Source organism: Aethina tumida, chromosome 4 (assembly GCF_024364675.1).
Source record: "Aethina tumida isolate Nest 87 chromosome 4, icAetTumi1.1, whole genome shotgun sequence".
NCBI classification, from domain to species: domain Eukaryota; kingdom Metazoa; phylum Arthropoda; class Insecta; order Coleoptera; family Nitidulidae; genus Aethina; species Aethina tumida.
The window spans coordinates 16266782-16292222 of NC_065438.1; the positions used below are offsets into that span (position 1 = coordinate 16266782).

The window sequence follows — 25441 nt, forward strand, 5'->3', positions numbered from 1 at the left end:
CACTAATTTTTTGAATCCTACTGTGTCGACGAAGTGTAATTTGAATGTAATAAAAATATTCGAATTAATTTTTGGATGGATGAATGTGTTCATTCAATGCAGTTATTTATTAAGGATTAACACTTCGTGAGCTACGTCATTTAATAATTTTTCAAACTTAATTATTTATATTCATACTTTGGAATATCAAATGATGTTAGCTATCGAATTTAGAATACTTAAATAATTAATACAGTAGTTATGGGAACTATCGAATAAAATGATCAAAATATTCGATAGTTAACAACTATTCAAATTATTCAAAAAATAACTGTGAAACATTAATATTTTGAATCCTACTGTATCGACGAAGTGTAATTTGAATGTAATAAAAATATTCGAATTAATTTTTAGATGGATGAAAGTGTTCATTCAACGTAGTTATTCATTAAGGATTAACACTTCGTTAGCTATGTCATTCAATAATTTTTCAAACTTAATTATTTATATTCATACTTTGGAATATCAAATGATGTTAGCTATCGAATATAGAATACTTAAGTAATTAGTACAGTAGTTATGGGAAATATCGAATGAAATTATCAAAATATTTAATAGTTAACAACTATTCAAATTATTCGAAAAATAACTGTGAAACACTAATTTTTTGAATCCTACTGTGTCGACGAAGTGTAACTTGAATGTAATAAAAATATTCGAATTAATTTTTGGAAGGATGAAAGTGTTCATTCAACGTAGTTATTCATTAAGGATTAATACTTCGTTAGCTACGGCATTCAATAATTTTCCAAACTTATTTATTTATATTCATACTTTGGAATATCAAATCATTTTAGCTATCGAATATAGAATACTTAAATAACTAATACAGTAGTTATGGGAACTATCGAATAAAATGATCGAAATATTCGATAGTTAACAACTATTCAAATTATTTGAAACATAACTGTGAAGCACTAATTTTTTGAATCCTACTGAGTCGACGAAGTGTAATTTGAATGTAATAAAAATATTCGAATTAATTTTTGGATGGATGAATGTGTTCATTCAATGCAGTTATTTATTAAGGATTAAAACTTCGTGAGCTACGTCATTTAATAATTTTTCAAACTTAATTATTTATATTCATACTTTGGAATATCAAATGATGTTAGCTATCGAATATAGAATACTTAAATAATTAGTACAGTAGTTATGGGAACTATCGAATAAAATGATCAAAATATTCAATAGTTAACAACTATTCAAATTATTCGAAAAATAACTGTGAAACACTAATTTTTTGAATCCTACTGTGTCGACGAAGTGTAACTTGAATGTAATAAAAATACTCGAATTAATTTTTGGATGGATGAATGTGTTCATTTAATGCAGTTATTCATTAAGGATTAACACTTTGTTAGCTACGTCATTCAATAATTTTTCAAACTTATTTATTTATATTCATACTTTGGAATATCAAATGATGTTAGCTATCGAATTTAGAATACTTAAATAATTAATACAGTAGTTATGGGAACTATCGAATAAAATGATCAAAATATTCGATAGTTAACAACTATTCAAATTATTCAAAAAATAACTGTGAAACATTAATATTTTGAATCCTACTGTGTCGACGAAGTGTAACTTGAATGTAATAAAAATATTCGAATTAATTTTTAGATGGATGAAAGTGTTCATTCAACGTAGTTATTCATTAAGGATTAACACTTCGTTAGCTATGTCATTCAATAATTTTTCAAACTTAATTATTTATATTCATACTTTGGAATATCAAATGATGTTAGCTATCGAATATAGAATACTTAAATAATTAGTACAGTAGTTATGGGAACTATCGAATAAAATGATCAAAATATTCAATAGTTAACAACTATTCAAATTATTCGAAAAATAACTGTGAAACACTAATTTTTTGAATCCTACTGTGTCGACGAAGTGTAACTTGAATGTAATAAAAATACTCGAATTAATTTTTGGATGGATGAATGTGTTCATTTAATGCAGTTATTCATTAAGGATTAACACTTTGTTAGCTACGTCATTCAATAATTTTTCAAACTTATTTATTTATATTCATACTTTGGAATATCAAATGATGTTAGCTATCGAATTTAGAATACTTAAATAATTAATACAGTAGTTATGGGAACTATCGAATAAAATGATCAAAATATTCGATAGTTAACAACTATTCAAATTATTCAAAAAATAACTGTGAAACACTAATATTTTGAATCCTACTGTGTCGACGAAGTGTAACTTGAATGTAATAAAAATATTCGAATTAATTTTTGGATGGATGAAAGTGTTCATTCAACGTAGTTATTCATTAAGGATTAACACTTCGTTAGCTATGTCATTCAATAATTTTTCAAACTTAATTATTTATATTCATACTTTGGAATATCAAATGATGTTAGCTATCGAATATAGAATACTTAAGTAATTAGTACAGTAGTTACGGGAAATATCGAGTAAAATTATCAAAATATTTAATAGTTAACAACTATTCAAATTATTCGAAAAATAACTGTGTAACACTAATTTTTTGAATCCTACTGTGTCGACGAAGTGTAACTTGAATGTAATAAAAATATTCGGATTAATTTTTGGATGGATGAAAGTGTTCATTCAATATAGTTATTCATTAAGGATTCACTATTCGATAGTTACGTATCTCTCGAATTATTCGATTGATTACTACATTTTTTTTTAATATTATGCTATATATTTTTTTCAATTTTTTATTTATGTTTATATATATATATATGTATATATATATATATATATATATATATATATATATATATATATATATATATATATATCCCACAGTTTTTAAGCGACTGGAAAAGTGTTATTAAACTTTGTGCGTTGGACGCGTCGTTTTGCATGTCGACAACGTGCGAAAGTAGTTTTTAATTCGTCCGGACGATAACTTATCCAATTTTCATTAAAAGTTTACGTCTGCAATTAGGCAGGGTCGTAACGTAGGCGCGATTTGTACGGAACGTCGCCGGACGGGCGAATGTGTTCGACCGCAGCGCGTTTAATTTGCAACCTGTGGCAACGAATGGGTTTCGGTCCGCATTGCTTTCGTCCTAACCAAAAATCCGATTGCGTCTCGTTTTACAAGTGTGTCCCCGACAATTATTGAATTTTTAATAAACGTCCGGAAACCGGGCGCCGTGGATTGTGTGTGTGTTTGTGCGGAGGTTTGGACATATTTAATGAAATTAGGGTATGTCTGGATGCGTTTTCGTTCCGTGTGGTTTTATTTACGGACGGTTTTATAAATTATTTTATGTTCGGTTGCGGCACGGTGTTCGTTGAATTTTACGGTGACAACCGGCAGGACAAAATTAAATCTGAATTCAATTTTGTTTGTGGCGAATTGTCACTTGACAAACATGTTTAAAGGTATAAAATTTGATAAAAAAAAACTTTACGGTTGGAGGAAAAGTACAAGTTCCTAATTGATGTCAATATTAGTTTTCTAATTATCTTAGTTTTCTAATTATTGATTTCTTTACGTTTTAAAGTTGAGCTTTTTCTTTTAATATGTATTTAATTTGTTTTTTTTTTATGTTTTTTAATATCTGATATTTTTAGTATTTTATGTTTTATATTTTTAATTTATTGAATATGTACATTTATTTTTGGTTGTTTATTTGATTTTAATATTTTATTTATATTACAGAACAAAATTAAAATTAAAAATATTATTTGACACTGTTAGAAACTTCTTTATCTATTATATTATATTATAAATATATACATTAGATTTTACTTAATTTATAAGTATTTTGTATTTCTAGAAAAGACAAATTTTTATTTTAAAACTTGTCAAATTAGATTCTTAACCATATTGTATTATTTTGTAAACTTCTTTTCTTACTTTCACCTCTTTCGTACTATTTAATTATATAATTTTTCATATTTATCGAATTGTTTAAATTATTATTTAATTTATGTAATTTTTTAACTTTTTGGAAAGGGGATTTTTTATTTTAAAAGTTGTCCAATGTAGTAGTGGTAGTGATAGTGGTAGTGGTATTGGTAGTGGTAGTGGTATTGGTAGTGGTCGTGGTAATAGTAATGGTAGTGGTCGTGGTAGTGGTTGTGGTAGTGGTAGTGGTAGTGGTAGTGATAGTGGTTGTGGTAGTGGTAGTGGTAGTGGTAGTGGTATTCGCAGTGATAGTGGTAGTGGTCGTGGTAGTGGTAGTGATAGTGGTTGTGATAGTGGTGGTGGTAGTGGTAGTGGTAGTTGTTGTAGTATTGGTAGTGGTAGTGGTAGTGAGAGTGGTATTGGTAGTGGACGTGGTAGTGGTAGTGATAGTGCAATGGTAGTGTAGTGGTAGTTTATTTTTAGTTTAGTTTTTAGAAAATACAAATTTTTGTTTTGAAACTAAAATTAGATTTTTGACCATATTGTACTATATGACTGTTTTGGAAATTTTTTTTATTACTTTCACCTATTTCATACTACTCAATTATATATTTCTTCATATTTATATTGTTTAAATTATGAATTATCTCTGTAATTCACTGTATAAATAAATACATTACATGTCACTTAATTTATAATTTTTTTTTTAATTTTTAGAAAAGAGGGATTTTTATTTTAAAACTTGACCAATTATATTTTTGAACACACCACATTATTTGACATTTTTAGAAGCTTGTTTTTTTACTTGCAACTACTTCAGACATTTTTATTAAATATTTTTCCAGATTTATATAATTATTTAAATTTTTAACGAATCTTCTTTAATTTACTGTATAAATATATACATTACATGTTACTTAATTTGTAAGTATCTTTAATTTATAGAAAATACAAATTTTTGTTTTGAAACTTAAATTAGATTTTTGACCATATTGTATTATTTGACTGTTTTGAAAATTTTTTTTATTACTTTCACCTATTTCATACTACTCAATTATATATTTCTTCATATTTACATAACTGTTTAAATTATGAATTATCTCTTTAATTCACTGTATAAATAAATACATTACATGTCACTTAATTTATGATTTTTTTTTTTAATTTTTAAAAAAGAGGGATTTGTATTTTAAAACTTGACCAATTATATTTTTGAACACATCACATTATTTGACATTTTTAGAAGCTTGTTTTTTTACTTCCACCTACTTCATACATTTTTATTATATATTTTTTCAGATTTATATAATTATTTAAATTTTTAACTAATTTATCTCTAATTTACTGTATAAATATATACATTATATGTTACTCAATTTATAAGCATTTTTAATTTCTAGAAAAGACAAATTTTTGTTTTAAAACTAAAATTAGATTCTTGACCATATTGTATTATTTGACTATTTTGGAAATTTATTTTATTAATTTCATCTATTTTATACTACTCAATTATATATTTCTTCATATTTATATAATTGTTTAAATTATGAATTATCTCTTCAATTCACTGTATAAATAAACACATTACATGTCACTTAATTTATGTTCTTTTTTTTTAGAAAAGAGAAATTTATATTTTAAAACTTGTTCAATTAGATTATATGACATTCTTAGAAGCTTGTTTTTTTATTTCCACCTATAATTTTATTAAGAACAAATAGTATTTAGGTAAATATTATTTGTTCTTTAATAAAAAAAAATAAAAACAGTGGAAAGCTTAAAAGGAACTGATTTTTAAGGCATTCCCGTTTAATTAAAATTTCAGAAACATCATGTGTTTAAAATATGGCGAATGCGAGCTTTTTGGCCTTGCTTGAAATGAAACAAGAAAATTGCATGAAATTGCTTCTTATCCATAGTTTATTCAAAGCCCTAAATAAAAGACGAAGTGAATTCAAAATAAAACCAGTTTACACATTTATATAGAGAGACTAGTTTCTCTTTAAAACTGTATATCACCTCAAATAACAAAATATCCAAAATTTAAATATCAAAACCAAATGACAAAAAAGAAAAAAACAATAAAATTCTTGACAAACTAATAAATGCTCAATATAAATCATGAAGAGAATAAAATTGCTGTAATTTTGTACGGAGCACGTGTAAACTGTTAATTAGAGTAAAGTATCTCTTGAACATTGTCAGAAGGAGTAATCTTCCAATTAATATTTACATATTTAAGACTCGGAATTCGCACTATCGTACATCATGCTCTAAACGCAATAAGCTGCACATGAATTTTTCCTTAGTTCATTCCGCGAAAACTGTCAGCGTGCAGAAAATATCCGCCTTTGTTGTAGCCGGAATAATAAAGATGTATTGTGTGACCTTTGTGCCTCCACATCAACCATTGTCGTCAGAATTAAAAGAACACTAACGAGAGCACAAAATAAAATGCATTGTTCTAAAGTAAAATTATGCTTTTTCAATTTTAATTCCGCACTAAGAACCGCCCCATTGTTCGCCGCATCCTGACCGAATCCCGATTTTAATTATTGACCCGTCCCGCAAAACGCGAAACTTCGACCGAAATTTAAATATTTGATTAACCCCCGGTTTGAATACAAATTAGCGGGACGAGTGGCCAAAAGTACAATTTCCTCAGCAATTTACAAGAAATTCCGCATGACGAAGGCCAATTATTAAATAGTAAAAAGTTTCACGAGCCACGGGAATTAGGGTTGCAACGGAAACTCCGCCGAAGTGTGACCTCATTAAACTTGTGGAGATTCATTGTCGATGATTTATTCAATTAAAATCACACCATAAAATAATATGTTGATCTTAAAAATCACTGTAAAAGCAAATTTTATTTTAGTAATATTAAAAATGAGTTAAAGCAAATAACTCGACCATAATAAATGGTGTATATTTAAAAAAATATATTTAAAGTATATTTAAATATTATTGTTGATATATTTCAACTTGATTCATTTAAAGTTTTCACTGAAATTATTATTTACATTTTAATTCATTTTTAAATAAGATTAAACAATGTAAGCAGTTACTAAATTCCCCAAAAATTTTTAAAAAACGTAAAAAATTACCCGTATCCTAAAAAATTGTTAAAAAAGCAAAAAATTGGTAAAAACCTAAAAAGTTTATAAAAAAGGAAAAAGTCTCATAAAACGTAAACCTTTAAATATGGAAATAACCAAATAACGAAATGAAATGAAAAAATTACCTAATTACTTAACGACTAAATTTACTTTATAACCAAATTACCTTATGACCGAATTTACCTCATGACCAAATTACTTTATGACCGAATTTACCTCCAAATTACATTGTGTCAGAGTTTACTTTATGACCAAATTACCTTATGACCAAATGATTTTTATAGTTTTTAGTAACTTTTTAGGATTTCTGTAAGATTTTACGTTTTTAAATTGTTTTTAGGATTCTAGTAACTTTTTACTTACAGGTTTTATTAACTTTTTACGTGTTTTAGTGAATTAACTTTAATCTAATAATGAACGTCAATAAATTTTCGAATTTAATTTCGTTACCTATATATAATGACCGCACAAAAAAAACGAAAAATGAAGTATATGTTTATGTAGTTAACAATTTCGACTATTGCTTAAATTTGAAATAATTTTGATTAAAAAGATCCGTTACGTTTTAAAATTAATATTTCAAAAATTGAAAATATATATAAATTAAGTGACATACAATGTATATTTATATCTTATGACCAATTTACGTAATGAGCGAATAACCTTATGACTAAATTTACTTTCTGACCGAATTTACCTTATGACCAAATTTACCTTATGCCCGAATTTACATAATGCCCAAATGATTTTTTGTGTTTTTTAGTAACTTTTTACATTTATAGTGACGTTTTAGTATTTTAGTAACTTTTTATGTTTTTTAGTAATTTTTTTTATTGACCTTTTAGTATTTCAATAATTATTGATAATTAATCTGTATCTATTAGTACTTTACTTTATGACCAATTTACCTTATGACAGAATTATATTAATAGAAGTTTCTAAAAATGCCAAACAATGTAATATGGTGAGGAATCTAAACAGTTATGCTATAAAAATTATTCTTTTCTAAAAATTAAAAATATATATAAATTGAATAACATATAATGTATATATTTATACAGTAAATTAAAGATTTTAATAATTTAAATAATTAAATAAATTTGAAAACATATTTAATAAACATGTATGAAGTAGAGGAAAGCAAGAAAAGGCGTTTCTAAGAATTCTAGAAACGAAAAAGTCTCATAAAACGTAAACCTTTAAATATGGAAATAACCAAATAACGAAATGAAATGAAAAAATTACCTAATTACTTAACGGCTAAATTTACTTTATGATCAAATTACCTTATGACCGAATTTACCTCATGACCAAATTACTTTATGACCGAATTTACCTCATGTCCAAATTACATTGTGTCCGAATTTGCCTTATGACCAAATGATTTTTTTAGTTTTTTAGTAACTTTTTAGGATTTCAGTAACTTTTTACGTTTTTAAAGAGTTTTTAGGATTCTAGTAACTTTCTACTTACAGGTTTTATTAACTTTTTACGTGTTTTAGTGAATTTAAAATTATATGTTAAACCGATAGGCAAAATAAAGCGTTTCACAGTCATCTTTGAACATAACAGAGTGCACCAAAACAAACACAAATTAATTACCAAAAGCCATTGAAGTTTATTATAAAATATGATGTGGGTCCATTGAGTTATGGTCATAATTTATTAATTTTAATCTAATAATGAACGTCAATAAATTTTCGAATTTAATTTCGTTATCTATATATAATGACCGCAGAAAAAAACATGAAAAATGAAGTATATGTTTACGTAGATAACAATTTCGACTATTGCTTAAATTTGAAATAATTTTGATTAAAAAGTTCCTAAAAATTTAATCTAATCTAATCAATCTAATTAGTTACGTTTTAAAATTAATATTTCAAAAATTGAAAATATATATAAATTAAGTGACATACAATGTATATTTATATCTTTTGACCAATTTACGTAATGAGCGAATAACCTTATGACTAAGTTTACTTTCTGACCGAATTTACCTTATGACCAAATTTACCTTATGACCGAATTTACATAATGACCAAATGATTTTTTGTGTTTTTTAGTAACTTTTTACATTTATAGTGACGTTTTAGTATTTTAGTAACTTTTTACGTTTTTTAGTAATTTTTTTTATTGGCCTTTTAGGATTTCAATAATTGTTGATAATTATTATGTATCTATTAGTACTTTACTTTATGACTAATTTAACTTATGACAGAATTATATTAATAGAAGTTTCTAAAAATGCCAAACAATGTAATATGGTGAGGAATCTAAACAGTTATGTTATAAAAATTATTCTTTTCTAAAAATTAAAAATATATATAAATTGAATATCATATAATGTATATATTTATACAGTAAATTAAAGATGTTAATAATTTAAATAATTACATAAATTTGAAAACATATTTAATAAACATGTATGAAGTAGAGGAAAGTAAGAAAAGGCGTTTCTAAGAATTCTAAAAACGAAAAAGTCTCATAAAACGTAAACCTTTAAATATGGAAATAACCAAATAACGAAATGAAATGAAAAAATTACCTAATTACTTAACGACTAAATTTACTTTATGATCAAATTACCTTATGACCGAATTTACCTCATGACCAAATTACTTTATGACCGAATTTACCTCATGTCCAAATTACATTGTGTCCGAATTTGCCTTATGACCAAATTACCTTATGACCAAATGATTTTTTTAGTTTTTTAGTAACTTTTTACGTTTTTAAAGAGTTTTTAGGATTCTAGTAACTTTTTGCTTATGGGTTTTATTAACTTTTTACGTGTTTTAATGAATTTAAAATTATATGTTAAATCGATAGGCAAAATAAAGCGTTTCACAGTCATCTTTGAACATAACAGAGTGCACCAAAACAAACACAAATTAATTACCAAAAGCCATTGAAGTTTATTATAAAATATGATGTGGGTCCATTGAGTTATGGTCACAATTTATTAACTTTAATCTAATAATGAACGTCAAATAAATTTTCGAATTTAATTTTGTTACCTAAAACCGGCCGCTCGACAAATTAAGGGGTCGGTCCATACGAATTACGCGTACCAATCAATACACGAACATTTTCCAATCGTAAACACGCCGATTCCATTCGAAAATCTCGTACGTTTTAATTTCCCCGTCGCCGTGACCCCACCGCTTTGTCAGGCCCCGTCCTTCGCACCCGTTTCCGTCGCCGTCGACGCCCCGCACGACGGACTGCGGAATTTTAATTTGATCGCCCCGGACAATTTCGTACGGTCAAGCGGGGCTGCGGAACCTTGACTAAAACACGACGATTATTCGTCGTAATTAGAAGTTTGAAGTGGGTCGTCGCCACCGGAGGCGGAAAAGATAAGTCGGGAACGACACAAATTGCGGTTTCGTCGCACATTTCCTAACGGGCGTCGCAGTGCCGGGCGTGCAACGGGCACATATGTTGTGACGGTCACCGGGCAACGCGGCCGTCTCGGGCTTCGTCTCCTGCATACATACGCCCTCAAAACACACGACGCCTCGTTCTAATCCCGCGGCATAAATATGCAGCAGCGTCCCGCGCCGAATTTTATCGCTCGCTTTGTTTGCAAAGGGATCGGGAGATGCTCATCGTGTTTATGTATTGGGTGGTTCAGTGAGCATTACTGTTTCTTTTTTGTTTTTGTCTTTGTTTTTACAATGTCTTCTTTTCTAAATATGTTATGTAAACATGAAACAAGAAATGTATTATAGATGTTTTCACAATAAAATAATGATTGAATAGTTAATAATAATGCAATATTATTTAAATTGAACAAAAAATACATAAAAGTATTAAAAATATAATATGGTAAATATCTAACGTCAAAAACTAATTTCATATAATGACCGCAGAAAAAAACACGAAAAATTAAGTACATGTTTACGTAGTTAACAATTTCGACTATTGCTTAAATTTGAAATAATTTTGATTAAAAAGTTCCTAAAAATTTAATCTAATCTAATCAATCTAATTAGTTACGTTTTAAAATTAATATTTCAAAAATTGAAAATATATATAAATTAAGTGACATACAATGTATATTTATATCTTATGACCAATTTACGTAATGAGCGAATAACCTTATGACGAAAAATACCTTATGAATAAATTTACTTTCTGACCGAATTTACCTTATGACCGAATTTACATAATGACCAAATGATTTTTTGTGTTTTTTAGTAACTTTTTACATTTATAGTGACTTTAGTATTTTAGTAACTTTTTACGTTTTTTAGTAATTTTTTTTATTGGCCTTTTAGGATTTCAATAATTATTGATAATTATTCTGTATTTATAGTATTCTGTATTTATTAGTATATTATGACCAATTTACCTTATGACTGAATTATATTAATAGAAGATTCTAAAAATGCCAAACAATGTAATATGGTGAGGAATCTAAACAGTTATGTTATAAAAATTATTCTTTTCTAAAAATTAAAAATATATATAAATTGAATAACATATAATATATATATATTTATACAGTAAATTAAAGATGTTAATAATTTAAATAATTACATAAATTTGAAAACATATTTAATAAACATGTATGAAGTAGGGGAAAGTAAGAAAAGGCGTCTCTAAGAATCTCAAATAATGTGATCTAAAATAGTTTTAAAATAAAAATTCCTCTTTTCTAAAAATTAAAAAAAAATTAATATTAAGTGATACATCTGTGTTATATAATTTAACATTGTCACTTTGCCCTTAGAATTTCTATCAACTGATGTAGGATAGGGACAATTCTTTATGAGAAAGTTCTGTGGATAAATTAAAAGATAATTGAAAATATTTTATACATCTACAGGGTGATTTACCTGACTTATTCATAAGAAGTTTATGGAGGACGATATATCTTTATTTGAAAATTTTATGTCGATTACAACTTAACTTGAACCACTTTTCCAATTTATTTCGGACAAAATTTCATTTCCGGTTTCACCGGAAGTGACGACAATTTGTTATTTTCAACAGAACATCCTGTGCATTTTTAGATTTTTAAATTCTACATGTATTTGCAAATAAAATGGATATACCATGTCTTATACCCAAAAATCAGTAGTTTTTGATTTATTAATATATTTCCAAAAATTTTGACAGATTGAATGGTCTAATTAAAATGTTTGTAAAGCTACTACTGCATTTTTAAAATTTTTGAAAAATGTAAATTTTATAAAGTGGTCAAATTAGAATTTCTATCAGCCGATGTAGGATAGGGACAATTCTTTATGAGAAAGCTCTGTGGATAAATTAAAAGATAATTAAAAATATTTTATACATCTACAGGATGATTTACCTAACTTATTCATTAGAAGTTTATGGAGGACGATATATCTTTATTTGAAAATTTTATGTCGATTACAACTTAACTTGAACCACTTTTCAAATTTATTTCGGACAAAATTTCATTTCCGGTTTCACCGGAAGTGACGACAATTTGTTATTTTCAACAGAACATCCTGTGTATTTTTTGATTTTTAAATTCTACATGTATTTGCAAATAAAATGGATATACCATGTCTTATACCCAAAATCAGTAGTTTTTGATTTATTAATATTTTTCCAAAAATTTTCACAGACTGAATGGTCTAATTAAAATGTTTGTAAAGCCACCACTCCATTTTTAAAATTTTTGAAAAATGTAAATTTTATAAAGTAGTCAAATTAGAATTTCTATCAGCTGATGTAGGATAGGGACAATTCTTTATGACAAAGTTCTGTGGATAAATTAAAAGATAATTGAAAATATTTTATACATCTACAGGGTGATTTACCTGACTTATTCATTAGAAGTTTATAGAGGACGATATATCTTTATTTGAAAATTTTATGTCGATTACAACTTAACTTGAACCACTTTTCAAATTTATTTCGGACAAAATTTCATTTCCGGTTTCACCGGAAGTGACGACAATTTGTTATTTTCAACAGAACATCCTGTGTATTTTTAGATTTTTAAATTCTACATGTATTTGCAAATAAAATGGATATACCATGTCTTATACCCAAAATCAGTAGTTTTTGATTTATTAATATTTTTCCAAAAATTTTGACAGATTGAATGGTCTTATTAAAATGTCTGTAAAACCACTACTGCATGTTTAAAATTTTTGAAAAATGTAAATTTTATAAAGTGGTCAAATTAGAATTTCTATCAGCTGATGTAGGATAGGGACAATTCTTTATGAGAAAGCTCTGTGGATAAATTAAAAGATAATTAAAAATATTTTATACATCTACAGGATGATTTACCTAACTTATTCATTAGAAGTTTATAGAGGACGATATATCTTTATTTGAAAATTTTATGTCGATTACAACTTAACTTGAACCACTTTTCAAATTTATTTCGGACAAAATTTCATTTCCGGTTTCACCGGAAGTGACGACAATTTGTTATTTTCAACAGAACATCCTGTGTATTTTTTGATTTTTAAATTCTACATGTATTTGCAAATAAAATGGATATAACATGTCCTATACCCAAAATCAGTAGTTTTTGATTTATTAATATTTTTCCAAAAATTTTCACAGACTGAATGGTCTAATTAAAATGTCTGTAAAGCCACTATTGCATGTTTAAAATTTTTGAAAAATGTAAATTTTAAAAAGTAGTCAAATTAGAATTTTTATCAGCTGATGTAGAATAGCTACAATTCTTTAAGAGAAAGCTCTGCGGATAAACTAAATGAAATTAAAAAATATTTTATACATATACAGGGTGATTTACCTGACTTATTCATAAGAAGTTTATGGAGAATGGTATATCTTTATTTGAAAATTTTATATCGATTACGACTTGTCTTGAACCAAATTTAAAAGTTATTTCTAACAAAATTTCGTTTCCGGTTTCACCGGAAGTGACGCCAATTTGTTATTTTCAACAGAACATCCTGTGTATTTTTTGATTTTTAAATTCTACATGTAATTGCAAATAAAATGGATATACCATGTCTTATACCCAAAATCAGTAGTGTTTGATTTATTAATATTTTTCCAAAAATTTTGACAGATTGAATGGTCTTATTAAAATGTCTGTAAAGCCACTACTGCATGTTTAAAATTTTTGAAAAATGTAAATTTTAAAAAGTAGTAAAATTAGAATTTCTATCAGCTGATGTAGGATGGCTACAATACAATTCTTTATGAGAAAGCTCTGAGGATAAACTAAAAGGTAATTAAAAAATATTTTATACATATACAGGGTGATTTACCTAAGTTATTCATAAGAAATTTATGAAGGACGGTATATCTTTATTTGAAAATTTTATATCGATTACAACTTGATTTGAACCACTTCTCAAAATTATTTTGGACAAAATTTCATTTCCGGTTTCACCGGAAGTGACATCAACTTGTTATTTTCAATAGAACATTCTGTGTATTTTTAAATTCTACATGTAATTTCAAATAAAATGGATATACCATGGTCCTATACTCAAAATTAGTAGTTTTTGATTTAATATTTTTCCAAAAATGTTGACACATTGAATGATCTAATTAAAATGTCTGTAAAGCCATCAAAATTTTATGAAAATATCTGAATGCGTTCCGGTTGTTGCGTATAGGACTGAATTGGTTCAAGGACTGTGAGAAGATTGTTAGAGGATAGATACCAGTTTGATCCTAGACCTATAAGAAAAACCCTGGCTTCCACTAAAAATGTGAATGCCTAATTATGAGTTTACTAAAATCACATCACCACTGCACCACCGAACAGTTTTCATGTGCAGCTTATTGCGTTTAGAGCATAATATACGATAATGCGAATTCCGAATCCTAAATATGTAAATATAAATTGGAAGATTACTCCGTTTGACAATGCCCAAGAGCCACTTTAGGCTAATTAACAGTTTACTCGTACATCCAGCCCGATATCAATTCTGATACCTAATAGGCACGTAAATAATTACCGGACCGAAGATCGTACGAAATGATATGGCCAACGGGAAATTATGATGTTATTGGGCGTTCATTGATTTATTCTAAATCGAAAACCGATAAAGAATCCAGAATGTTTAATGAGGCACTTTGGGCAAATATTTACTGTAATTGAGTCCGCTTGCGTTGCCAATATGCACATTACTGGATAAGTTCAGTTAATTAAGCATGTGGGTTTCAAAACAAAAAAAAAACATTTTCGTATCGGAAAATGGATTTTTCATTTTATCTGTTTTGCATATGACTAATATAAAGATTTGCATGCAAAATATGTTCTGTTATTCGTATTTTTCTGTGTTCGGGTAGAGGGGTGAAAAATATGTAACATGCAAAATTAAAAATCACTCTTTTAAAAATTCACAATCAGTTAATTCTCATTCGGCCGGAAACTGAAATAGTAATGATTGTTTTTTTTTTTTGTTTTTTAGACATAATCAAAACGCGAACGCCAGAAAATCCCATACGAATTGCTCTCTATAATAAATTCAACGTCTATTAACAAATCAAAAAGTACCGGAGTGGTTAATTTATTGTGGTCGTCGTTCCAATGAAATTAAAAAAGATATTGATGTTTTAAAATCCACAAAATTAAAAGTAAATAACGAACACCCTGTATAAAATTTAGGAGTAATAATAATGGATTAACATAAGATGGTTTTTGATTAAGGTGTATGCCAAAAATGAACATTCTAACTTTAAAATTAATGGCTTTACAAACATTTTAATTTAAATAATAATAAATCAAAAACTACTGATTTTGGGTATAGGACGTCGTATATCCATTTTATTTGCAATTACATGTAGAATTTAAAAATCTAAAAATACACAGGATGTTCTGTTGAATATAACAAATTGACGTCACTTCCGGTGAAACCGGAAATGAAATTTTGTTCGAAATAAATTTGAAAAGTGGTTCAAGTTAAGTTGTAATCGACATAAAATTTTCAAATAAAGATATACCGTCCTTCATAAACTTCTTATGAATAAGTTAGTTAAATCACCCTGTAGATGTATAAAATATTTTTTAATTATCTTTTAGTTCATCAACAGAGCCTTCTCATAAAGAATTGTAGCTATTCTACATCAGCTGATAGAAATTCTAATTTGACTACTTTATAAAATTTACATTTTTCGAAAATTTTAAACATATAGTAGTCGCCATAATATAGCAACTTATTAAATTATATTAAAAATATTCATAATTCAATATTATAATATGAATTGGATGCCAGTACTTATATTGATTATTGTTTCCTCTATTATTGATGTGTCTACTGTACCACTGGTCAATCTAACTTTTTTCTTAAAAAAAATGCTTACTTTTCCTATTTTTCAGTGGACAAAATTATTTTACTTTATGATCTTTTATTGCTCTTTGTGAATTTAAATCCTTTAATCATTGGTCGAAGTAAGAAAAATTAAAAATCAGCGTTTCCAAAATCGAGAAAAACAAAAAAAGATGTTTTAAAGCACAGAGCAAAGTATCAATGTTAAGTATATAACACAGATTTAATAATTAAAAATCAATTTCAAAATTAAAGTTATATTATGTCCAGCTTAGTTCAGCAATAGTAAATTAATAATATTTGGCAGTCCACATTAAATATTTTTTAAAGTTGCTATTAATTACTACTATAAATATTTTAGAGTATTTAAGTAAATACAACCTGTTCTTAATAAAAATATGAAAATAGTGAAAAATTTCAGAAATATCATGTTTTAAAAATATGGCGAATGCGCAGTATTTGAGAAAAACTATTTATGACTGTATAAGTAAATACCATTTGTTACTAAATAAAAAAATAAGAACAGTGGAAAGCTTAAAAGGGACGTTGAAATAAATCAACTCAATGATTTTTACACATTCCTGTTTAATTAAAATTTCAGAAACATCATGTTTTAAAAATATGGCGAATGCGCAGTATTTGAGAAAAATATTTAGGTCTATATAAGTAAATACTATTTGTTACTAAATAAAAAAATAAGAACAGTGGAAAGCTTAAAAGGAACGTTGAAATAAATCAACTCAATTATTTTTAAACATTCCTGTTTAATTAAAATTTCAGAATCATCATGTTTTAAAAATATGGCGAATGCGCAGTATTTGAGAAAAACTATTTATGACTATGTAAGTAAATACCATTTGTTACTAAATAAAAAAATAAGAACAGTGGAAAGCTTAAAAGGGACGTTGAAATAAATCAACTCAATGATTTTTACACATTCCTGTTTAATTAAAATTTCAGAAACATCATGTTTTAAAAATATGGCGAATGCGCAGTATTTGAGAAAAATATTTAGGTCTATATAAGTAAATACTATTTGTTACTAAATAAAAAAATAAGAACAGTGGAAAGCTTAAAAGGAACGTTGAAATAAATCAACTCAATTATTTTTAAACATTCCTGTTTAATTAAAATTTCAGAATCATCATGTTTTAAAAATATGGCGAATGCGCAGTATTTGAGAAAAATATTTAGGTCTATATAAGTAAATCCTATTTGTTACTAAATAAAAAATAAGAACAGTGGAAAGCTTAAAAGGAACGTTAAAATAAGCCAACTCAATAATTTTTAACATATCCCCGTTTAATTAAAATTACAGAAACATCATGGTTTAAAAATATGGCGAATGCGCAGTATTTGAGAAAAACTATTTATGACTATATAAGTAAATACGATTTGTCATTAAATAAAAAAATAAGAACAGTGGAAGGCTTAAAAGGAACGTTAAAATAAGCCAACTCAATAATTTTTAACATATCTCCGTTTAATTAAAATTACAGAAACATCATGTTTTAAAAATATGGCGAATGCGCAGTATTTGAGAAAAACTATTTATGACTATATAAGTAAATACGATTTGTCATTAAATAAAAAAATAAGAATAGTGAAAAGCTTAAAAGGGACGTTGAAATAAATCAACACTATGAATTTTACAACATTCCTGTTTAATTAAAATTTCAGAAATATCATGTTTTAAAAATATGGCAAATGCGCAGTATTTGAGAAAAACTATTTAAGACTATATATATAAGTAAATACTATTTGTCATTAAATAAAAAAATAAGAATAGTGAAAAGCTTAAAATGGACGTTGAAATAAGTCAACTCAATAATTTTTACACGTTCCTGTTTAATTAAAATTATAGAAACATCATGTTTTAAAAATATGGCGAATGCGCATGCTTAACCGCACAATTATATGTAATCCTATCTTGTACTTTCTTTGTTCTACGCGAATCTCGCCGTGCAATTTACATAAAACACTAAAAAACCAACTAAAACAAAAACGCATTATCTAACAGCCCCCCACCCAGGGGAGACATGACAAACGGACAAAGAATTTATCATTTCAACGTAACCTCCTGCATTTGAGTACGCCGCAAACCAAAAAATTATTACACGCTCCGCAAACTTAGAAACTCGCAGCACATCTAGACACGATTTAATTAACACTGTGGGTCTGTTCATTTCCCACTTAATAAACTGAAACTTCCGGCCAGATGTTTTCGTTTTGCACGTTAATTCTTACCTGATTAATGCCCCCCGAATGTATCCAATTTAAATTGTACGGTTTGATTTATGGAATACATCCGAATGCAAGTTTGAGGCACTCCGCGGTTTTCCTGTCTGTCTCGTTGCGAACTTGATGACGGAAAACAATTTATAATTTCGGATACAATAGAAGGCAACTTGTGCCTGTGTGCTGCCTTGGAATGTTCAAAGTTTCTAATGCAGTTTATGTAGTTTCTTGATTTACTTTGTTGGGAATAATATGGTTGGCGACTAACGTTTTATTAGCATTGAAATTGACGAACGGCGCAAGTTTACAAACTTAAATGGCCATTATTGCATTAATGCAGTGGCTTACGGAGGGGAAATTTTATTTTATAAACGCGATGGCAAAACAGTGTTTGATTATACACTTCTTTGCCACACGGAGTTTATTTTCAGTTTCGTCCCATTAAATAATGTTAATACATCTTTGGGTTGGTTTAGCCACGGTACATTACCTGCATTAAATCAATTCACCAACCTTCCGGAAAAGACGACCCTCGAAGGAGCCAAACTCAAAGTTAGGGAAATGTGGGTCAATTATATCACCTTCTGATATGCTAAAGAGCGAAAGGGATATGCCAGAGGTTAATTACCACGTTTAATTGCTTATTACTACAGATTGTTATATTAATTTACCAACCAAATTGACGTGAAACTGTTTTGAATACACCGCCGTTAAAATGTGTGCAGTGAATTAACCTGAGCCGTAATTCAAAATTTAAATAGCTGATTCCGATGTAAAATCTCGCAAAAGGCATAAATAACGAGGCGAAAAATATAATTCCCGTATTCGCAAATAAGACACAGCCAATAAATCTTGACCTGGATCTGAAATTCGCGTAATTTATCATTTAGAAATTCGCCAACCACAGCGAAACGGTAATATTTCAATTTTTAAACTAGCCTTGGTTTAAAGAGAATCAAGATGGATTAACAGTTCAGTTACTGTGGATTTATGCGGTGAAACGTTTTTCAAATAATCTTAAAGCTACAAACGAAGGCATTTTTAATGATATTTACAGAGCAAAAAAATAATCTTCTTCAACTCTTGGTTTTAAACAAAATTTTTCATTATATCAGAACTTCTTGTTCGTCTCGATTTAATAATCAAATTTCAAAGATATCATTAGAAATACCAATTGAAGGTGATATAAGTCGTCTTGAAAGGCTAAGACCAAGACTAAAGGGCACTAGTTGTAACGTAGTTCAAATATTATTTCGGTGATATTGTTTTGAACTATTGTCATTTTTTAAGATTAGTTTTTGACTTAGTTTCTGCTACTTCTACCCAGTCCTCTCAGATTTTGTCAAATCAATCAAAATTCAAAGATGATATTAGTATTTTAAAGACACCAAGATCAACATGATGAAAGTCTTCTTGAAAAGCCAACACTAAGACTAAAAAAAAACTGAAACGTAGAGAAAATATTATTTCGAAGAAATTCTTTTGGACTTTTGTCATTTTTTAAGTTTAGTTTGTGACTTCGTTTCTACTAGTTCAGTCCAGTACTCCCAGATTTGGTCCTACAAGACGATTGTTGTCAGCTTTGACTTCTGATTTTCACTGTGTGTCAATTAGTGCCTTCTAGTCGTCTTGAAAGAGCACACCAAGATGCTGGAGTAGACTAGTGGAAAAATTTTTAAAAATCAAAATTCACAGATGACATTAGTATCTTAAAGACACCAAGATCAACATGATGAAAGTCGTCTTGAAAAGCCAAGAAAAAGTGAAACGTAGAGAAAATATTATTTCAATGACAGTCTTTTGAACTTTTGTCATTTTTTAAGATTAGTTTGTGACTTCGTTTCTACTATTTCTGTCCAGCCCTCCCAGATTTGGTCCTACAAGACGATTGTTGTCAGCTTTGACTTCTGATTTTCACTGTGTGTCAATTAGTGCCTTCTAGTCGTCTTGAAAGGGCACACCAAGATGCTGGAGTAGACTAGTGGAAAAATATTTAAAAATCAAAATTCAAAGATGACATTAGTATCTTAAAGACACCAAGATCAACATGATGAAAGTCGTCTTGAAAAGCCAAGAACAAGTGAAACGTAGAGAAAATATTATTTCAATGACAGTCTTTTGGACTTTAGTCATTTTTTAAGTTTAGTTTGTGACTTCGTTTCTACTAGTTCAGTCCAGTTCTCCCAGATTTGGTCCTACAAGACGATTGTTGTCAGCTTTGACTTCTGATTTTCACTGTGTGTCAATTAGTGCCTTCTAGTCGTCTTGAAAGAGCACACCAAGATGCTGGAGTAGACTAGTGGAAAAATTTTTAAAAATCAAAATTCAAAGATGACATTAGTATCTTAAAGACACCAAGATCAACATGATGAAAGTCGTCTTGAAAAGCCAAGAAAAAGTGAAACGTAGAGAAAATATTATTTCAATGACAGTCTTTTGAACTTTTGTCATTTTTTAAGATTAGTTTGTGACTTCGTTTCTACTATTTCTGTCCAGCCCTCCCAGATTTGGTCCTACAAGACGATTGTTGTCAGCTTTGACTTCTGATTTTCACTGTGTGTCAATTAGTGCCTTCTAGTCGTCTTGAAAGGGCACACCAAGATGCTGGAGTAGACTAGTGGAAAAATATTTAAAAATCAAAATTCAAAGATGACATTAGTATCTTAAAGACACCAAGATCAACATGATGAAAGTCGTCTTGAAAAGCCAAGAACAAGTGAAACGTAGAGAAAATATTATTTCAATGACAGTCTTTTGGACTTTAGTCATTTTTTAAGTTTAGTTTGTGACTTCGTTTCTACTAGTTCAGTCCAGTTCTCCCAGATTTGGTCCTACAAGACGATTGTTGTCAGCTTTGACTTCTGATTTTCACTGTGTGTCAATTAGTGCCTTCTAGTCGTCTTGAAAGAGCACACCAAGATGCTGGAGTAGACTAGTGGAAAAATTTTTAAAAATCAAAATTCAAAGATGACATTAGTATCTTAAAGACACCAAGATCAACATGATGAAAGTCGTCTTGAAAAGCCAAGAAAAAGTGAAACGTAGAGAAAATATTATTTCAATGACAGTCTTTTGAACTTTTGTCATTTTTTAAGATTAGTTTGTGACTTCGTTTCTACTATTTCTGTCCAGCCCTCCCAGATTTGGTCCTACAAGACGATTGTTGTCAGCTTTGACTTCTGATTTTCACTGTGTGTCAATTAGTGCCTTCTAGTCGTCTTGAAAGGGCACACCAAGATGCTGGAGTAGACTAGTGGAAAAATATTTAAAAATCAAAATTCAAAGATGTCATTAGTATCTTAGAGACACCAAGATCAACATGATGAAAATCGTCTTGAAAAGCCAAGAAAAACTGAAACGTAGAGAAAATATTATTTCAATGACATTCTTTTGGACTATTGTCATTTTTTAAGTTTAGTTTTTGACTTCGTTTCTACTAGTTCTGTCCAGTCCTCTCAGATTTGGTCATTCAAAACGATTGTTATCAGCTTTGACTTCTGAATTTCACTGTGTGTTAATTAGTGCCTTCTAGTCGTCTTGAAATAACACACCAAGATGCTGGAGACGACTAGTGGAAAAATATTTAAAAATCAAAATTCAAAGATGACATTAGTATCTTAAATACACCAAGATCAACATGATGAAAATCGTCTTGAAAAACCAAGAAAAAGTGAAACGTAGAGAAAATATTATTTCAATGACAGTCTTTTGGACTATTGTCATTTTTTAAATTTAGTTTTTGACTTCGTTTCTACTAGTTCTGCCCAGTCCTCCCAGATTTGGTCCTACAAGACGATTATTGTCAGCTTCGACTTCTGATTTTCACTGTAATAAATTCAAATATTACATTAGACACCTATAAACACAAAGACCAAGAAGGCATTGAAATACTAAAATGGAGATCAAAGATAATTAGTCGAAACGATATTCCAAAATGATCTCAATAAGGTTTTAGTAAATTAATAGATTTATTCTTACCATTGGAAGGTCTCTTTCGCCGCCGTGATGCTGGAAGTGTAGAAAAAACGTCTTGCCCCCACTCATACTATGCAAATACCCGACCCTGATAAGCGGCGAGGCCGTGTGCCCGTCACTCAACACGTCCAACGTGGCGTCCCTAACACTCAACGGATTCTGCGTCGGCCGTTCCCAGTCCGTGTACTCGTTCTTTAACGTCGAGAAAATCTCGTTCAGATGATAATAGTACGAGTTACGCACGTAAGTCCTCAATATCCTGTCGCGTTTCGTCTCGTTGAAACCGAACTCGAGGTCCTGGGCGTTGAGGTCCAGATAGGATTCGGTGCTGGTCAGTCCGAAGAGCAGATCGCGGTCGGGGAAGTCGGCCAGCTCGTAGCCGGCCGACGTGGCCACCGTCGACGAGCCGGACGCCGGCGGCGAGTTCGTCGGATTCAAAAGTATTGTTCCGTCGATGAATGGGGCGAAACCTGAATCACAAAGGCTTCATTTCACCACAAGTTGTACGATGCGAATTGAATGATGTATTACGAAGTCAATAAAAAAAAACTTTATTGATCTGTGTTTAGCTCGTTGAATCGGAAACAGACTGTGGTCGGAATTAAATAAAACAAATATGCACACGTATGTGCAATTTCATTGAACACGAAAACAATTTTTAGTAAATGAAGGGAACGAAACCATATCCACTAACTGTAATAATATTTGTTTTTGCCATACTTTCCGTGAAATCCGTTTAAAACCAAAAAATGTTTCCGATCACTCCGGTTGTTTATTTAAAAACGTTCGGGGGAGCGTGCCCAAATGTTCACATGCAAAATTAATGCTATCGATTGGGCCCCACCCCATCAATAACACCGCATCCCCACAGATTATTCGTAACCTACCTGGCAAAAACCTGGGCGCCTCGACCCTAACGCTGAGCAGCTCGTTGAGATGCTTCTGCCTTAGGCAGGGCGCCAGATCGTCTTCGTGCAGGTCGCCGTGACAGCCCGTGTGTTTGGCCACGCTGCGCTTGACCCACAGCGGATCCCTCTGGAGAGCCCAGGGACTCAGACCGGAGCCACTTAAGAGGATTACCCTGTGCAGGAGCTCTGCAAACCAAAACAGACCCATTAGTTTGGGGGCAAAACACATCTGCGAGACGGGGATGATCGATGACGCACGCACACAAGTTGTTTTAGCAAAGAAACAAAGCATCCCCCTTATACCCCACCACGAATGATAACAGTTTGAATTGGGGGAGGCAAAAGAAGGAGTTGAGAATGGATGCAATATTGGAGGAGAGTTGCGGGATTGAGACGCATTCGTTTATCGAAATCGGACTTTTAGCAGGGAAGATAAGATGGATGAGGACGTGTCTTAAAGGAGTTTGAATTGGATGTGTCACGCGAGGCGGCGCCATTCAATTAAGTAACCGCTACCTTTAATACAAGTGAGTTTTGTCCGTTTGAAAAATGCGAATGGATCCGAGCTACCGAATTCCCCGGGTTGTTTTCGTTCGGACGTATAAATCCCCGGGAATGATCGGCCGAACGGAGACGGGGCAGGCCTGAATGGGACGGGGAATAATCAAAGCCCACTTAACTAGATGACTTCGTGCACAACCCCTTAAAACAATCGAGCTCAGCTGGGCAAATTGATATTTATTGGCGTATGTAAGAGTCTGTTCAGCTAAACTTTTGTCTTAAGGCGTTTGTACGATGCCGTGCATCCTGTACAAACAGACGTAAAACGCTTCGAAATGCACTCGAACAAATAAAGCCGGTTGTCGTACAAATGGGGGAACATGTAAGGATTAATTTTCAATTTAATGCAGAAAATTTAAAAGGGGTAAACAAGCGGGCAAACAATAATTATGGTAGAGCGGAACTTTTTAATTAAAACTCCCAAATTCGAATCGATCCCCGTCTTTTTGTTGAGTTTTATTTAAATGTGTCGGTCTCCTTTGGCAAACTTCACCTAAAAATAAAGCTGAAGCCGGACTGAAATGTGTATCTTCGGGACGCAAACAGCTTAAGCAATTATTAAGAAAATTAACAAAGGGAAGGCATAATCCCTGTTTTTAATTTTCCCTTCTAATTCTTTTTATTGCGAGTCCCGTTGAAAGTTTTCGGAGGCGGCACATTATTTCCACACAATTATGGGGTTTTTATGCGCCACCGGAACTAATCCCCTTTTTGTCTATAGTTTCGAAAATTATGCCTACAATTATGCGGTCCCATGTTTTCGTTAAATTCGCACCGAAATACATTAGAAGAAAGCGGTGGAGTCGGCTAACCCCCGGAGGGGCGGTCGTGTTTACCTAATTTATGCATCGGCCCAATTCGTATTGTTAAATGAGTGGTCTGAATAACCCCGAAAAGCTCGTGTGACGACGCGTTATTGCCTCCAATAGTCGTTATCCGGAGACCGGATTTATCAAGGCCAGTGGACGTGGGGGTTATAAGGAATTTTTTGGGGAACGAACAACAATGCGCGAGAGAAAATGGAGTAACAAAGAAAGTCTTTCATTAAATGTGATATTCTCACTAGGGATTCGGTGAAATGGCAAGTTTTTCAATCTGTTCCTGACGTCGACAAATTGTGTACACAACGTAGCAAATATCAATTTCTGTCGGAAATTGGAGATCACGCATTCCGTATAAACGTTGAACTTCGGAACATGCTCCGAAAGTAATTCGCGTTCTTGGGAAATGTTTTCTTTTAAGTTCCGTTAAGAGGCGATTAGGTATTCAAAAATGGGGATTCGATTGAACTCGCCGAAAATGTGTACACATCGCATACAATTCGCATTTCGAAGTCGAACACAATTTTTATGTAAATATTTGATTCCCATCAAAGACTTTTTAAAAGTATTAATGTCGTAATTTTCTTTATTTTATTGATTTATAACTTTCTTCTTTAAAAGATTTTGAATGCTAAAATTGTAATTTTGAAAATTTTAACTAAACAAA

The 25441-nt window shown here is 30.0% G+C and overlaps 1 protein-coding gene across 3 annotated transcripts in view; it reads right to left on the reverse strand.

Moving 5' to 3' along the window:
* The window catches only part of LOC109603327 (neuroligin-1), a 579545-nt gene that overhangs the window by 26103 nt on the left and 528001 nt on the right, over window positions 1-25441 (reverse strand). For all 3 annotated transcript variants that reach the window (XM_049967041.1, XM_049967040.1, XM_049967042.1), the window contains 2 exons: window positions 23372-23578; window positions 22488-22954 (listed from right to left, as the gene is read on the reverse strand). In XM_049967041.1, the coding sequence (XP_049822998.1) occupies window positions 22488-22954; window positions 23372-23578 (674 nt within the window). The remainder of the gene's footprint in view (window positions 1-22487; window positions 22955-23371; window positions 23579-25441) is intronic.